At 40.7% G+C, this 19,081-nt stretch overlaps 1 protein-coding gene across 4 annotated transcripts in view; it reads right to left on the bottom strand.

The window, feature by feature from the left end:
- rapgef5a (Rap guanine nucleotide exchange factor (GEF) 5a) overlaps positions 1 to 19,081 on the bottom strand; it is a 132,243-nt gene that overhangs the window by 32,450 nt on the left and 80,712 nt on the right. For all 4 annotated transcript variants that reach the window (XM_037539247.1, XM_017701512.2, XM_017701510.2 and 1 more), the window contains exons 10-11: positions 6,560 to 6,696; positions 5,542 to 5,642 (exon numbers count right to left, since the gene is read on the bottom strand). In XM_037539247.1, the coding sequence (XP_037395144.1) occupies positions 5,542 to 5,642; positions 6,560 to 6,696 (238 nt within the window). The remainder of the gene's footprint in view (positions 1 to 5,541; positions 5,643 to 6,559; positions 6,697 to 19,081) is intronic.

Here is a 19,081-nt window from a genome sequence, read left to right on the forward strand (position 1 = left end):
CTGAAAGGAATCCCATAGAACTTTCAGTAAAACATAATTTAGTCAGCAAGAATTGGAATTAGCCCAGGAAAGAGTGATTGTGTACTTCAAAAATCAGCACAAAGCACTATTTCAGAGTGAGGACTTGAATACATAACACATCACACTACTTCCTTCCCTTTATCTGCCCACTATCCATGTGATTTCACTGACATTTTCTACACACAATTGAGGGCTCAACCTTGACATATTAAGAGAATTGTGCTGACTAACTGCCCCCTGTCTGCAACGTGGATCCGGTTAGAAAAAAGACCACCCCACCCACTGTTTTATCCTCAGTTGGTAGTGCTTGCAGCTACAAGCATGAGCATGTGCGTATATTGGCAGGAGTGTGCTGAACATGAAGTTCAGGTAGTTCGTGTTAAATAATTACAACAATGTCTAAAACAAGCCTGGCCTGGATCTTTTAACCTTTGAAAGATACGTTTAAATGCTGTGGGACTTGTAGGCTGTTTGGTCATATAGCTGTGTGTGAGGGAGCGTGGGTGTGCTGACATTAAAAACAGAGGAGTGCCTTTTCCTTTATTACAGTGTGCAGGGAATAAGTGCTAAGCACAACCACAAGCACACCGGTAATTACCCAGGATGCACAGCACCAAGGGGCTAACTGTCTGCCTGTGGGTTTATTCAAGACAATAGCACAGGGAACACACACACACACACACACACACACACACACACACACACACACACACACACACACACACACACACTCTATCATTTTCTTTTGGTTTCCGTTTAATGAAAACATGAAATTAGAATGACAAACCAACATGTGGCTACAGCTAATCCACTTCATTCCATATCAGATCTTCTCAATTGTCTAATGTACTGTATGTCTTACATAACATTAGGCAAGTACAATGTTTCACTATCTGGAAAATAGCCAAAAAAGTTAGAAGAAAGAAAAGAACTAAATCTTATTCTCAGTCTTCAGTGTGTTTGTTCTCATTACAGCTTCCATTCTTTGAGAAGACTTGCATTCAGCTTCCCAGAGAAAGTCCAGTCTTGAAAGTTTGTTGCACTTCACGATCCAAGCAATTCCAAATCCCATTCAGTGATGTCACGGTCTGGACTCTGGGGTGGCCAGTCTATTATTCTGAGAACACCAACCACTTCTGTGTTTGATGTGTCTCCTTTTCTCACTAAGACTTTTTGAACAGCTACACATCGTTTTAGACCCATAGCACTGAGTTGTCTTCTCACAGTGGAAGGACGGATGTGGAAGTGTTGTTTATCTGACTGGAACAGTTTTGGTGTCTACCAGGTGTTGCAGTTGGTTGTTAGGAGTCCCGTTTTTAATCATTTTTTGGAAACTCTTGTTTTTTTCACTCAGTTTCCTCTGACTTTCCTCTTAATTATGCAAGTAGATCTTATATCTAATCTCATCTGAAATACCCTGAAAAATAAGCAACTTGTTTTTCATGGTCATTTTGACTGAAAATGACAGAAATAAAGGGTGATCTCTGACATTTGCATGGTATTCTACATAAATGTGGTAGTGTTTTTTCTCTACAAACTCCACATATAACCCTATTTTAGTTTCTTCCTTTAGCATTCAGAACCAGTTCTGTGAGACCCACGCCAAATTTGCATTGGGCCTCTGATGGTATCAGCTGACCTTCTGTGAGCTGAGTCATTCTATTTACAAATGAATCAGGCTCCTATCTGATTTAAACCAGGAAAAATGTCATTTTCTGTTAAGCTTGATGAACAATTATAATAAAAATCAACTCTGATGGCTTGCATCCTTCAAAATATAACATTAGAGAGGGATTTTTAAAAATTCTCTATGATTAAATGGGTTGTAAGTACACAAAGCCATTCAGACTAGAAATGCAATGTTCTAGTGTAACTTACCAATCCAGAAATGTTTAAAGTGGTGGTGATAGGAACCAGATTTCTGCCTCTGAAATTTACATTCTAGAAAGCTGTTATACAAAACACACTTACTCGAATATGCAACCTAATCCCAGAGACAATATTTAACAATAGCTTCGACGTAAACATTTTGCTTGAAAGGTATTTTTCAAAATGAGCTCATAGTGGAAAAGTGTAAGCAGAGTGCTGTAAGTAAAAATACTCAACAAAATTAGAAAATGTAGTACCATATTTGAAACTACTGTACTATAACCAAGATGATATAACCATATACAAGTGCAGAGGGCACTCTTAGGTTCACTGCTTGTTTTGGATAGTAAATAAAATGGCTATATTTGTGCAGTATACATTGTGACCCCTGGTTCCCATCACCTCCACTGTAAATATGAGTCAGTGAGCTTGTCTACAGTGCATCAATTGATATCGAACCACTCTGAATGACTTTGTTTACTTCTCAACGATGGAATTATGAAGAATGTTTATAAAATATGTGGAATTCGCTTTAATTTAGAGGTGAAAAACGAATTAGTTCTTTCAGTTGCATATGGTCACTTTACTCAATCCAGACAGAATCCACACTGGAAGGAATAAAAGGACACTAATTAATGTGCATCTGTATAGATACACTGATCACAGACTATTATATAAACCATTTGAGACTGAAGGTGTCAACATCACCACATTAATGACTACCTTTGAACTTGAATAATGTCTTAGGTATCGCCTAATGGTCACATGTGGTCAGAAGATCAAATCCACAGTCAGCAACCAATTTTTCTACATATGCTTGGCAGTCAATTTTACCATCAAGCACATCCAATCAACACCTATTTATATATGTTATTCTAAATAGTTGCTATCACTAACTGGTATTAGTTACATTTGTTTGAGAGTTAGTTAGTTTAGATACACCTGCTTTTTCAGTGCTTCTCTTGAAATGAAGGGCATTATTAGGGAATTGGTCCCTTTCTGCTGCAGTAACAGAATCTACTCTTCTGAGAAGGCTTTAAAGTAGATGTTGGTACATTGCTGTGAGGATTTGATTGAGCATTAGTGAGTTGATCAGTTCTGGATCACTCCAACTCATCCCAAAGGTATTGGATATAGACTCATCACTCCAGAGAACACAGTTCCATTGCTCCACGGCCCAGTGGTGGGGGCTTTATACCTGACACCTGGGGAATGGTGATGTTAGGACTATGTATGTCTGCTCAAGAGTATCCCATTCTTTTGGTCAATGCTTTTCTATGGAAATTATACCATCCTTAAACTAGGTGAATTTACTCATTAGAAGGGGTGTCTGGATACTTTTGGACATACGGTCACCAAGATACAGTCAAAAATATAAATATACACTAAGACGGTCACTTTGACATTTAAATCTTAATCATTTAAGCCCTGAGGGATACATATTGGCCTACCTTCCACAACTGACATAACTACATAATAGGTCTAATACATAGGTCTTATGATTAGTTCCTAATAATAAGCCCAGCATTTGATGGGTTAAAAAGTTAAAAGACCAGTGAACAACAAAGCATTCCAGGGAATATTTGGGACTGTTGCGTCCAAACTTGCCATTACATTCCAGTGTAATTGTGATGCCACATTAGCTGTGAATCACAAAGCAACCACAATGCTTACGTAAGTCACTACTAGCACCTGAATGCACAACAGTTACACAATGATTACAACTACATAGTCATTTAATGTGTTACTGTATTCATCAATTTAATGACCAGGAGGATTTTACTAACTGCATGCCCAAGCACCCCCGCGACCCAGGAGATTCTCTTCTGTCCGTATTAGTGGATCACATCAGTGACCACATGCTTGCACTCGCACCTACCTGCCCGCTACACCTTCAGGCTCCTCCAGCATGCATGCCTGTCACCCTCACTCAAAATTAGCTATGCATGTGTTGAATGTAGCTGATTAGCCAAGACATGTTTGGGGGGTGAGGTTTATTGTGAAGATATTTAATGATTTAGGTGTACATACAGCAACATTAGATTTATACTGTACTTCCATTGCATAACTAAACACAAAATATGTCTTGGCTAGCTGACTACATACATCAGGCATGACATCATGACCACTTCTCATTTCCTCATTGTCCATTTTATCAGCTCCACTTACTGTATAGGAGCACTTTGTAGTTCTACAATTACAGACTGTAGTCCATCTGTTTCTCTGATACTTTGTTAGCCCCCCTTTTACCGTTTTACCCACCCAAATAGTGCCTGTTCTGTGGTGGTCAATGAGGGTCCTGACCACTGAAGAACAGGGTAAAGGGGCTAACAAAGTATCAGAGAAACAGATGGACTACAGTCTGTAACTGTAGAACTAAAGTGCTCCTATATAGTAAGTGGAGCTGATAAAAAGGAAAATGAGCATAGACACAAGGAGGTGGTTATAAAGTTATGCCTGATTGGTGTATGTGGTGGCGAGAAAACTTTAAAGTGTTAAACTTGCTTTTTTGCAGAACTATGTCTTTGATTTTAGCCTTGCACATACTGTACAACTGAAGAGCAAGTCTAACAGGGCGGAAGATCTCCCAGAACTGAGCACCCCTGCCCTAGTTGCTTTCTAGACACAACTCTTCTATACTTATTGCTGTACTTTATTACTAGTGGTCCATTTGGATAGTGCTTGTGAATTATCCTTGCACAGCTGAAAAATTTGTAAATAAAAGTGGTGAACTCAAGATTATGATGTATCACAAGCCTATACATTCATTGGTCCATCCTGTCTACTTATAGACATCTTCAAAGCATCACTGATTAACAGTAAGACTTTATATCATAAGAATCTCTGAGCACATTCATGACCTAATAACACATTAATAAGGTGCATACATATTTATGAATACTTATTAGGTTAAGTGGCCCTTATTAGGGAAATTTCACCTCTGCATTCTAACTCATCTGTGCAGTGAAACACACACACACACACACACACACACTAGGGGGCAGTGAGCACACTTGCTCGGAGCAGTGGGCAGCCCTATCCACAGCACCCGGGGAGCAGTTGGGGGTTAGTTGCCTTGCTCAAGAGCACCTCAGTCATGTACTGTCAGCTCAGGGGATCAAACCAGGCGACCTTCCGGTTACAAGGCTGGTTATAGCTATGTTCAGTTTGTGTCATGAATTTTTGACAAAATGCATTAGAAGTAGTGATCATAACCCAATACATTTTCAGTGCTAAAGAAACAAACCTGTACTGTTAGAAACACATGCTGAATCATGCTATGACTTCTGATTTATGACAATTTAGGAATTATACTTATGAAACGGAATCACAACATGTAACTTATTGTTTAACACATTGCAAGACTTCTTTGCAAGTGTCAAGTGAAGTGATGATGTATTCGTTATGTCATTAGGTTACTACTGATAAAAGGATGATATTATAACCCCCTTTATGAGCTGTATTTGTGAGGCACAGGTGAGTGTTTTTAGCCATGTTTATAATGACTTATAAATGCATTATAACACGTCAATAATGTGTTTACAGTTTCTTAGAGATATGACATTTATAGAAAGTGTTCCCCGATGATTAAGCCACACCATAATCTGGTCATATCAGTCATTCCAATGAACAAAGTTTGGGGTCACTCACCTGCTTCTTTGCCCTCTGTTGCCCCCTGGTGTTCATCCAGCCTCAGGTCACTCAGCAGGTGCTCCAGGATCTTGTGCGGCGTTCCGGACACCACCACGTACCTGTTGGACACGGCAGAGGATGAGGAGTCAGACTGGTAGTCTCCTTCGGTGGAGCAGACTGAGTAAGAGCTGCTGCTCCACCCCCTGCTGCTAAGCACATCATCCTCATCTTCCTCCTCATCAATGTAACGGAAATGGGGGACGTCAAAAGTGGCCACGGCCGTGTCGTCCTTACAGCTAGAGTTAGAGCTAATGCTACTACACTCAGAGCCTTCGTCATCATCATCGTCATCCTCTTCCTCCTCTACCAGCGTGACGGGTTTGATGTTGAGGCGTTTCGGCCGGACGCTGCCCATTTCCGGCCGGGTCACTGCGTCATGCCCCAGGCCAGGTGTGGATATGAGCCAGGCACGTACTGCCCTACTCCAACAGCCCAGGCCCAGTCTGGGTGTTCCGAGCCGGCCCCTCTCTCTCCCTCTCTCTCTCTCTCTCTCTCCCTCTCTCTCTCTGCCTGCCTGACTGCACAGCAGACACTCCCTGCACTGTCACTGCTGCTGGAGCCTGAACATACACCAGCACTGTGTTCCTGCGGCAAGCAAAACGACTGTACTCAAGCACACAGACACATACACTCATCAAGAACGGGCAAATTTCCTGCCTCCTCAGCTTTAGCCCTAAGGCTACAATCGTCCCATGCACGCACACGCCCTCACGCAAACTCCCGGTCCGTCAGAGGCCGCTGCACTCACTGCTCCGGCAAGCTCTGCAGCCTGAGTTTGTTCAAAACGCGAAGGGGAGGGGGCAAGTGATTGGTGATCGGAAGGAGGAGGGAGAAGGAGAGCCGTGGTTTAGAGGAGGTGATTGAAGGAGGGAGGGGACAGAATGCTAAGACAGAGAGAGAGAGAGTGAGAGAGAGACAGAGAGACAGAGAGGGAGAGAGAGAGAGAGAGAGAGGAAGGGATGGGCAGGGTGCTCACCTCCTATCACTTTCGTCTTCTTTGACTCCTCCTCCAGCTGTCTGTGGGGACGTCCGGTCAGAAGCCACTCTCTGAAGGACCAGCACGTCCTGACCTCTCTCCTTCAGACACACGCGCACTGCTCCTTCACCCTGCGCCTGAGAGAAAGAGAAAAGGATGACCCATCATATGAAGAAAGAACTGCATGTGCATACCCAATGACTTATATTAAAGGGCCTATATCCTACATTTTTTCATCTGATTTATTTATTTTTTTTAAGGTCCACATATGATATTTATGATATTTGTGTAGGTTTATGTCATCATTCATTTTACTAACCACTCTTTAATCTGTATTATTAAACAGGTTATTTTTGTTTCAGCGCCTTTAAGACTGACTGAAAATAGTGCAGAAATTTTTGTGGTGTCCATGAAATGCACCCTTCAAATAGTTGTTAATTTAAGAAGGTATTTGTAGATGTTGTATTTTATAATATTTTTGTTTTTTTTGGGCACAAGAATGTTAAATTCAATTACTTCTTTATAGAAACGTTAAGCCTAATACGATTATTTGAAACCTGAAAACTAAGAATACCCACATTTCTGCAACCAAATTAGTTGAAAAACATAAAAATGACTGAAAAACACAAATTCAACATCAGAGGTGGGCAACTAGTTAGAATTACTGGTGACACTTTATTTATTTAGGTGAAACAAACACTCAGAAACAAACTAACTCAGTTAGGATTAGGGTCAGGGTTAGGATTAGGTTTTGGGCTGAGGTTAAGGTCAGGATTAGGTTTTGGGTTGAATTTAAGGTTAGGGTTAGGATTAGGGCCAGGGTGAGGGTTAGGTTTTTTGGTAAGGTTGGTAAGGTTTTGTGTAATGTAAGTAACATATTAACAATACATCTACTGTATGTAATGTATCAAAAGACCATCTACAAGATATTTACTTCAATGTATTCAGAGGCTTCACTACTGCTGCTTTACTAATATGTCATTGTTTTACTGATAATCTGTTAAGAGTTTATTAATCATCTACAAAAGGACCACTCAACACAAAGACAGTGTTTCCCTTTACTTTGTTGTCCAATATATCCCACATTACTCAACTATTTTGAGTGTTTTTGATGATTTCATATATTTAGTGTACGACAGTAATAAATCAAGTACAACAAGCTTTAACAAGCTGAGTTGGAAATGTGGTAGCAGATTCAGTTTAGCCCATTTATATTGTGCTGGATCAACAAAAGTGCTTTATTTGGATAGAAAAACATTGAATTATGTGGAAATTCTTTGTCTCTCCGACAATTCCGAGATTCTGTCAACTTCAAAACACATTCCTGAGGCTATAACTGAAAACAAACATATGTATGTGTTCCGCATACAAATTCTCGGGCTCATTCTCATTTCCATGTAAACCACAACAACCACTGCAATCCTGCTCGGCTGGTAGAAGGCTGGATGTGACGTACAGGACAGTGCATGCCTCAACTTGGATGCTCTTGAACACCCTCTACCCCCAGGAGATACAGCCACCCAATCATATAGAGAAATGTGTTTCAGAGAGCAGTAGAGGACAATCTATTCAGTTCTGCACAGACAGGGGGCAGCCTGAAGGGGGCACAATACTCCAGAGCTTCTGCAACTACACCTGAAGGGCGGTGATGAAGCCAGAAACTGCACACAGGATACTATAGGCAGCTTTAGCTTAGCAGAAAGGCCCAAACCCAGCAATGAAAAGCAATGGCACTACACAGATTTATGTCTTCCCTTTTCTACAATGTTTGATTTATGAAGTCTTGGTCAGACTTTATTTGGATGGTCCCCTATACGTGCAACATTAAGGTTAGGCTTAGGTTTAGGAGAATGCATAGGTTTTGCCGTGAGGTTAGGGTAAGGGTTAGGTCTAGGATTAGGGTTAGATTTAATAGAATCATTCAAGCTCAACATTTTCCATTCAATGGAGTTGAATGTTACTTAAAGATGTACTGAGCATCTGCAAAGATGCTGTATTTGGACCATCCAAATAAAGTGCAACCAAAATCTTTGACTAGGTATATTGTGCTGAAGAGGTCATTGAAGTGTGTCTCAAATGTGTATTATGCTACTAACTGGCCTATTTAAACATAGCCAGGCTGGCGCATCAATTTTACATGAACAAAATGTTTAGTGAAGTTATGAATTTGCAAAGAACCACCACTGTACGCCAGCATTGATGTGGCCTTAAAGCCACCAGATTGACTGTAGTCTGCAATATGGATCAATCTACCATGCTTCAGACTTAAACCAAGCTAACTTACTGCATTATACTGCATAAGCAAAGCTAACCCGTGATTTTTGTCTCACAAGCGATCCACTGTCTTTTGGCTTGTCAGAAAAAAGAACATCAGAATTTATTTTGGAAAATCATTGGCAAGTGAGTCTGTTGAAATCCAACTAACCATCTTAAGATTTGGCTTGGCAGTGTGTCTGCTATCAACCCATCTTATCCTCCCTACCAGCATAGATCAGGACTATCCGATTTTGTCCCAAAAAGACATCTGATTTGGCCCACCAGAAAGTTGCATTAAACTCCCCACTTTCTCAGCCAAGGAGAGAAAACAGAACTGTTTATTACAACTTATTACACTTTAGCTTGTGATTTTTCTTAATCTCTTACAAAGCACTGGGCCCAAAGTTTTATTACATATATCTATAACTTAAGAATAGCTTAGTCCATTTGCATTGTCCCTGTTATTACTGGATAATAAGACTTAGTATGTAATTTTAAGTAGGTTAAATCTTAGTTTTTTAGTAAAAAAAAAAACATCTAGTATAATGTTCTATCTATGATCAGTTCATCTATGTTACATATAATTGTTATTAAATGCAACATACATAAACAATACATGCAGTACTGTTCAAAGTGTTAGGCCCAGGGGGAGACACAGCCATAACATTTCACATTTTGGCCAATAATATGCAGTCTATGAGCTGAGTGTTGGGATTTTTGTGTAAGGTTTCCCTTTTAAAAAACATGTTCTATCAGACATGAAACTAATCAGACAAATCAGCTTTTGCCAGAATTCTAACCACTGCAATGTTGCAGTGAGGTAAGGTGGCAGTGAAGTAACAGTGGTGGTTCACCTGGCATCACAAACGCTGCTCCATAGGCAGAGATTTGTAGAAATTTGCTACTATCAAGGGGGCATATTGCAGCGCATTGCTGTGTATCGTGTGTGTGTTTTTGAGGGTCGTGTCCGGACTCGGGCTCAGAAAGCTGCGTTTGATGGAAAGATGAAAGGCACGGAAGGGATTACAGACACCCAACACTCCCACCTCACATACACACACCTGGCTCTGTAACACAGGTGTGTAAAGCTTCCTTATACAACTACTTCCTAACACACGCACGTACATGCCCTCATACTAACACACAATGTCTACACATGCAAATCAGGAATCTCTGACAGTAAATGGACAATTCATTTTTGTAAACCACCCAGAGCCGCGATGTTCATCCAGCATGCCATCCAAGAGTGTGAAACCCATGCATGCCCCCCCCACCCCACACACACACACACACACACACAGGTGTCTGGATGACAGAAACAAAAACAAAGAAACAGATATGAGGACGGTTTCTTTCTGCACAGTGTCCTCAATGGAATCTTCCCCTTTCATAAATCAAATTGCTATTTTCTATGACTAGAACTGAGCTGAGATCAGAACAGGTGCTCTTTCTATTTAAAACTGAGATTAATAAGCACATCAGAATGTTGAGTCATGTCTTCAAAGTGGGGCTTTCGTGAAGAATACATGCCAGACGCTGGTGTCTTTATGTGTGAGGACAAAAATGTCCTATCATCGTAGGGAAACCCAGGAAAAGCCAGCCAACTGCTTTCGAAAAGTGACGTTTTACAACATGTCTTGTTTCATTTTTTTTTTTTAACTGAAAGAACAAGCTCATTTATTTTTAGTTTCTGAAGCTTATTCATTTCTCAGGAGATATTTTTGGTGAGATTACCTAAAAGATAACCCACCTGCATAAAGAAGAGGAAAGTCAAAAAACATCTGTTACCAAAACAGAGAAAATGGTATTCCCAACAACCACATGCAAGACCTGGTGCACACCATAACTGTCCTCATCAGATAAACAACACAAAGCTTTCATCTTTGAGAGAGAGTAGAAAATCAAGCTGCTTCAGATCTGAAAACATCCACGTCCATCCTTCCACTGTGAGAAGACAACTCAGCGCTATGGGGATGAAAAGATGTGTAGCTGTTCAAGAAGCTCTTATTGAGAAAAACACACAGACACATCAAACAAAGAAGCTGCTGATGTTTCTCAGAACAATGGACTGACCACCCCAGAGTCCAGACCTCAACATTACTCAACATGTTTGGGATTAATTGGAGGTGTAGAACAACACCCCTGCAGATTTCTAAGAAAAACTGAAACCAAGTCTACTATATATATATATATATATATATATATATATATATATATATATATATATATAGAGAGAGAGAGAGAGAGAGAGAGAGAGAGAGAAAGAGAGAGAGAGAGAGAGAGAGAGAGAGAGAGACAGAGAAATATAGATAAAGTGATAGATAGATATATGTATGTACACAAACACAAACACAGACCTGTGTGTATGTGTGTGTGTGTGTGTGTGTGTGTGTGAGAGAGAGAGAGAGAGAGAGAGAGAGAGTGTGTGTGCACCAGCCTTTCTGATGATTCATTCAGTTGTGAGCACCTGGCAGGTGAGCTGGCAGTGATGTCATTCAAAAGCCCGCCCAGGGATGTATGTTGGGCGGAGTCAGACAGGTAATGACCTGTTCTCGTTCTGTAGGACACTGCAGCTGCCGGCTACTCTCCAGACACCAAACAGCCAACATGACTCAGTGTGTGTGTGTGTGTGTGTGTGTGTGTGTGTGTGTGTACAGACTGCAGGTAATTATAACTTACTCTCTCTCTGCCTCATACCCACCAACCATGAGCTACATCTCATCGTCATTCAGAATCAGACTGAACACTGTGAGTGGAATGCTAGTGTACAGTGTGTCAAGAGCACTTAATGAAACTTTGAATGAGTTCAAAATGTCAGAGTGACATTGAAGAATAAAACCATGTGTTGAAGCTAACAGCTCTCAGTCTCTTTAAGCATAAAATAAGTGCACAGTACATGTTTTACATTTGCCAATCAAACAAGGAAGCTGCTGGTGTTCTCGGAACAACAAACTGACCACCCCAGAGTCCAGAGCTCAACATCACTGAAAGTGTTTGGGATGTTTTTAGATCGTGAGAAGCAGAAAATGCAACCAACTTCTAAGACTGAACTTTGGAGCTGTACAAACTGAAGGCGCGTCTCCTGAAAAGAATGAAAGATGTAATAAAGCCAGAGTGGACACACTGAGCACTGAAAAAAGATTATATTTGGTCATTAAGGTTTGTAGTACACAGTGACCTGTGTAATTCTCTGTTAAATATAGGTTTTGCTCTGATGATCATTTTGAGAAAATATTGAAGAGTGACTTGGGTTATGGATCATATAGTTCTAGTATTTAAGACATATCCATAATTACAGATATACATTTATAGTGACATGTACACATCCAAACATACTTTACCCAACACATTAAAGCAATACTCTGGCCAAAATAAAACATTTAACCACCAATAGATCTGATACAACCATGCCTACTTGAGACTGGAGAGTGTTCTTTTATTGTCTTGCTAGCTGACTCACTATCTAATGGCTTTGGAGAGTATGGATTACTCAAGTCACAAAAATGACTCGGCTGATGAGGAGCATGACAAGCTAGATACAGTGTTTGACCTAAGTTCGGCTTCACACTTGTAAATATACATCATCTTTTTGCAGTATATTACTGTCTTCCTGTAGCAGCTCACCACTTTCTGTCAAGTCAGCGTTATTTTTTTTCAGTGATCAACAAATGCAAAAACAATACCTAAAGCACTTTACTGTAGGGTGCTGTCGATAAGACTACATGACAGCTTATATGAGCTTGCAATGGCACCTGATGTAACCATACATAACCGCTTATAAATGCTTATTCCAACAGGCGTCATCTGTCATATAGGCTACTTTAGCTAACTGATGAAAATTGGCCTAAACATAACCTTTATAACGAGTGATGCCTATTGGAATAAGTATTCATAAACATTTATGTAGAGTTATGTCAGTTGTCATTAAAAGCTTATGTTGGAGTCACGTAGCCTTATGAACAGCCCATGTGCGTTGTTCAAAGCTACGTTGCTGCAGTCTGTGCATTGTTTCAAATGATATGTTTGATAAAGAAAAAACTCTTAGTGTTGTCTTCTCCCACGACTGATGTTAAAGCCTAGATTAGATGATTGCAATAATGATTCCCAATAGCTGCATGATGTATTTGTGTAATGAATGCTGGGTATTATACTGAGATCAATTTGATAAAGCACAACAATAACAAAATGTGATTTGAAAGATACAGCGCTGTTACATAATATGACAAACAATGCGTTAAATGCCAGCTTTGTGCCATGTTTGTGTGATGCTTGTGTGGGACAAAATGTTACCAATGTGAAGCACCAGCAATGTAGTCTGTAGTCAGTGGAGTCCACTCAGCTCAGCTCAGCTTACACCCTAAAGTTACTAGGGTACACGTAGCTTCTCTTTGTGGACAGTCTTGTTAAACATAAGTTAATGAGTATGTAAGTGAGTTATAAGCCAGGTCCATGAGGCATCTAAAAACAGTCATAAATCATTTTCACATGACCATTTTCTAACCTATCTTTATCCATTAGAATTAAACATGCTGTGCCTTTAAGACAGATATATGTAAATGAATGGGCGGAGCTTGGTCATCTGGGTGCCACCAAAACAGCTCCAAACCATCAAGGCACGGGCTCTACAAGACCTCTGAAGGCGCTCTTGTATCTGGCACCAAGACATTAGCGTCAGACCCATTAAGTCCTGTAACCTGTCACTTGTTGTTCCAGCACACCTAACAGATGCTCAATTGGACTGAGATCTGGACAATTAAGAGGCCAGGGCAACACCTTGAGCTCGCTCCAAGGTTCAGTGCCAACACTGATATGCCGTTGTGGCTGCTTTTGACAGAGAACAGGGGTTGGCATGGGCGCCCTGACCAATCTGTGGTTATGTAGCCCCATACGCAGCAGGGCTTTGTGACACATGCTCATTTTATTTGACATCACAAAACACAATACATTCAAAACAGAGTATTTTTGCATATTCCATATATCATAACAAAACCTTACAAATCTGTAAAGAGTAGACAAGACATATTAATGTAATAACATATTATCCCAACTCATATTAGACCATATCTGTTGGCCCATCAGTATACAGTGTTCACACAATGTAAAGCCAAGCTGGCAAACAGTCAACAACTGAACAAATGTAGTCAAATGTTTTTGAAATGACAGTAACACAATAGCGAATCCCACACAGACACAAGCGCTGTGGTCAAGCCATTTATTCTGCTGTTTGACCTTGCGCCTGCCATGCCTTAGACTCATGGGAGTTTGTGAATGATGAGGAGCCATTTGCTCTCTCACCTGCAGAGTGAAGGATGCTGGGACACAGACACAACAGGACGCAGGCCGTCACTCATAGCCCGGGCACCCGCACTGTTGGCGGCCAGAACGGAAACAGCCAGAAGACTCTCGCTCACACAGACAGAGCTGACCACCACACCAAAAGAACACACTGGCCTTGGGACAACCCCTGACCTTTGCTTGGACGTTCTGACATAACAGTGGACGGTCTACTTAAGACTGAGTTCAATGCCCAATTATTTTCAACTCTGATTCAAAATAACTTCAACATGGAATGTTTGTCCACATTCCCACTACTACACTGCCTGTCAGTTTCCCCTCTGTGTGTACAAACGCAGTAGCGCTGATGGAAACATCACTCAGATCGCATGGCAGTTATGTAACTCAATGAAAACACCTAAATTAACAAAGAAAGCCCCAGAGGCTGCTGGGAAAAAAATTCCAGCGATGTACCTGATAACAAAACCTGTTTATCTGCGGCGAGCACATTTCTCTAGAGTGTCTCCAAAGTAAACATTGCGCTACTCCGGGGAGCTCACAGGCCAGTGGATGCTTACACAGATGGAGGATCACGCACTGTCATACCATAACTTAACGCATGCTTCTGTAATTACCAAAGCACTGCATTTAATCCGACACCAGTGCATACATATGCATACAAAATTAAGGTCTTATGAACATGACGCTACACACAGCAGTCACTCAATAAAATGAAAGCGCACTGATGAATATGGGGAAAGCAGTTCTGGCTTCAATGAGATTCTAAAGTGAGACAAACTTTTAGCCAACTATGCAAGAATTATATAACCTGTCATAGCTCGAGGAGAGGAATTCACAGTGGTTTGAGGAAACAGTGCAGGAATGTACTGTAGTCTAGGCTGGACTGTGAGTTCCACTCAGCACAGGCCCAAGCTGGAAAAATGCATGCTGGAAGTTTTCAGACACTTTTGTTTTTGTTATTTAAAATACTTCCAGCAAATATATCCACTTCAAATGCTAATCCACTTATGCACGTATTAACAACCCTTATTCATCCAAGTTGCATACGGTCAAATCTCCGGTTTCCACATCGCACAAAAGTTTCATGAATCAGACGAGGAGTAGTTCGTATGTCGTTAAAGGCGCTCAATTTTGATGAAGGAGGGCCAAAGTCTTTTGAATTTGTTTTTAGAAATGAGAACAAAAAAGTATTTATTCATAAGCACGAAAATTAAACAGAGAGGAAAAGGTACGAAATAATATATAGACAATAAATTAAATTATATGTAATTGTAAAGTTTCAAAATAAAAATTAAATCAAGTTCTACGAAGTAGTGCTGCAAAAATAAAAATTTTAAATGTTACAAAATTAAAAAAGAAAATTGATTAGAAACATTTTACACAAAGAATGAGCTTCCTTGTGCTTTCAGAGACTGTTTAACATTATAAACAGTATTCATACCGGAAAAAAACACTGCAGAGCTCTAGCATTGACGTTCCTATCAGTACAATTTGTTTAATAATATTGTCATGCATCCGGATAACTCCCATTCAGACTCCATTTCCCAGGAGTCTGTGCAAGATCATGTGACTTTGGACTCTCGCTCACACACCTATCGGCATTCAAAGTCTCCCGAATTTTAATGTGATTCACCTGTGTGTTTATGTCATGTGATAGGTGTAGTTTAGTATTTAAGCCCTGGCTTAGTTCAGGTATATCGTGAAGTATTGCATCCATGAGATCATACTGAGTGTTTGTTTTGACTGCCTTGTTTCCTTGTTTGACCTTTGCCTGGATTACCCGTTTTTCACTTCTTTGTCTCCTGGGTTGCTGGATCAGTGTATCGACTCTTGGACTTCTTTTTCGACCACGTTTTTGCCTGTTTCCTGTTTTTATATTAAAACTTTCTTTTAAGGATCTGCATGTTTCTGTGTTCTGCAGCCATGTCAAAAATACGCAAGTGGAATGCTCATGGAACCACAACTAATCGCCCCTGGACAGGTACAGCATGCAAGAGGTTAGAAAGGTAGAAGATGAACCTTTCAACAAGACAGCCACACCAAACATACTGCCACAATGATCCAAGACTGGATCACTAATTTCATGCCTTGAATACCACTGAAAATTGAAAAAAAGAAAAGAAAACAGGCTGTGGCCAGATTATATATAGGCCAAAGTCGCTTGACTAACTGAGACTGCCTCTTCAGATGAGCTAACAGAGCTAACAGCTACACTGTCAGATGAGGACTTGTCTTCTACATCATGTCTCTTTTCAGTAGATGATGTGCTAACATGTTAGTTTGTCAGAGAAATATATTTTCAGTGTTTCTGGAGCTGGTTAACATCAGCTAGAATAATTAGCCTAGTTCATTATACAGCTGTGCGACCCCTGACATCACATCCTTAACAATGCATCCTTGGCAATATTGTCATGTAATGTGCTGGACCCTATCACAGCAGTCGTTGGACAGAAGGCAGGAAACACACTGGACTGGCCTAAAGTCGGTCACAGGGTAAACAAACAGATATATACATTCACACCTAGGGCCAATTTAGCATCTCCAGTTCACCTGACTGCATTTGTCTGGACAAAGAAAGGACCCTGATCACCCAGCCAGGGAATCAAACCCGGTCACTTATTGTTGTGAGGCTAAACACTGCACCACCATGCCGCCCTCATTCTTTTAATATGCTATTTCTTTTTCATGCTATGTCATCAGTGACAGTGACCTGCTTGTGAATCTGAAAAATAATTAATCTAAAAAAAATTACATATTTCTATGCAACTACTGATAAATATTGAAAATGTCCATCTCTAGTGGTCAAGTATTGCTACTATTTATGAGTACTGCCAGTGTTCACAGAACAGAGATGTCCAGAAGAATGACAGGACCACATACTGCACCTGATTCCACTGAAAGCATTGCCTTGAAACCTAAAGAGAGACAAGAGGTGGCCTACAGCCTGTTTCTCTCCTCCCTTTCCTTCCCTTCTTTCCTGTCCCCTTCCTCTGCCAAAGTTCATCACTCATTCCCCAGGACATTACCTCATCAAAATTTCCTGCACCATATCTCTCTCATACCTCTACTCACTCGCTCTCTCACTTTGCTTAAAGATACGACAGGTCTTTTCTTCATCTGTGGCCCAACAGAAACATCCTGAGTTCTAAACCCATATCAACTTCTCCATCTTATTCTCCTCTCACGTCTCCAGTTACAGCGAATCACAGCTGCACATCACTTAATCTGATCCAAAACAAGCCAATAAATTGCATTCGTTTTCCATTGAAAGCTTTGCGCTCCTACATCAAACACATTAGGTAATGACACATTCCAACAAAGCCACCTAATACTCCAAATAAAGGAGCCAAAAAAGGTTGAAAAGGAAGCTGTTGGTGTTCTCAGAGCAATGAACTGGTCAGCCTAAAGTCCAGACTTCAACATGACTGTATGTGAATATTTGCATTGTAAGAAGCAGGAACTGCAAACAACATCTAAGACTGAACTTTTGAGGCATGGAAAAATATCCCTGCAGATTTCTTTAAAAACTGAAAGTTGAAAAGAATGGAAGCTGTGATAACGGCAGAGTGGGCACACTTAATACTTACATACTTAATACTGCTTCTTCTTCTTCTTCTTCTTTCAGCTGCTCCCTTTAGGGGTCGCCACAGCGGATCATCTGCCTCCATCTTGCCCTATCCACTGCCTCCTCTACTTTCACACCAACCATTTCCATGTCCACCTTCACTACATCCATAAACCTTCTCTGAGGTCTACCTCTTCTCCTTCTACCCGGCAGCTCCATCTCCAACATTCTTTGACCAATATATCCACTATTCCTCCTCAACACATGTCCAAACCATCTCAACCTGGCATCTCTGGCTTTATCTTCAAACTGCTCCACCTTCACTGTCCTTCTGATCGCTCATTTCTAATCTTGTCCATCCTGGTCACTCCCAACGAAAATCTCAGCATCTTCATCTCCGCCACCTCCAGCTCAGCCTCCTGTCTTTTAGACAGAGCCACAGTCTCCAAACCATACATCATAGCAGGACACACTGCTGTCTTGTAAACCTTCCCCTTCACTCTTGCTGCTATCCTTCTGTCACACATCAGCCCTGACATCCGTCTCCACCCACTCCATCCTGCCTGCACCCTCTTCTTCACCTCTTTTTTGCACTGTCCATTGCTCTGGATGGTTGACCCAAGATATTTGAAGTCATCCACCTTTACGACCTCTACTCCTTGCACCTTCACCTTTCCACCTGCCTCCCTCTCATTCACACACATGTATTTACATGTCATTTCTGTGTAAAATTATGCTAAAAATAAAGTTGAAAACCTTGGGACAAAACTAAAAATCAACGAATGGAATTTCTTTTTTATTGTTGACATTGTCAATAATGTCAGGCCCCCTGAGAGAGTCTACATTTGCTTCCTTACACTTTCAGGAAAAAAGTTACAAAACTACCACCTGGGCAGGATCCCTCTTGTACATCTCAGTACATTTAGTCAAGGAACATAATTGTACCATAATATAATGAAAATGTAGAGAAATTATATTTTCTAAGCTGTACTGACTCCACACACCCTGTCTCACCTCCAGGCTTTTATTTTACTGTTCTGTTTTAAAACAGTAGTTTATTAAAGGTACAAATATTTACTTTTCACCTGTAAAACTTATTTAAAGTTCACAAATGGACCTTAAAACCACTGTTGTACCTTTGAGGGAACATTTCCATTGTTTGTACCTTCATAAAAGAAAAATGTACCTGCACAGAACTTTTATTTATTTATTTTTCTTTAATTTTTACCCGAATTTCTCCCCAATTTAGTCATCTCCAATTCCACCCTCCAGTTAGGACTCCCCCAATCACACGATCCTACCAACGCTAGGAGGGTGAAGGCCAGCACAGGGTTCCTCCGAGACCTGTAAAACCAGCCACTGCCTCTTTTTGAACTGCCGCTCATGCAATGTCACGGGATGGCCGA

The sequence above is a fragment of the Pygocentrus nattereri genome, chromosome 1 (genome assembly GCF_015220715.1).
Source record: "Pygocentrus nattereri isolate fPygNat1 chromosome 1, fPygNat1.pri, whole genome shotgun sequence".
Lineage (NCBI taxonomy): Eukaryota > Metazoa > Chordata > Actinopteri > Characiformes > Serrasalmidae > Pygocentrus > Pygocentrus nattereri.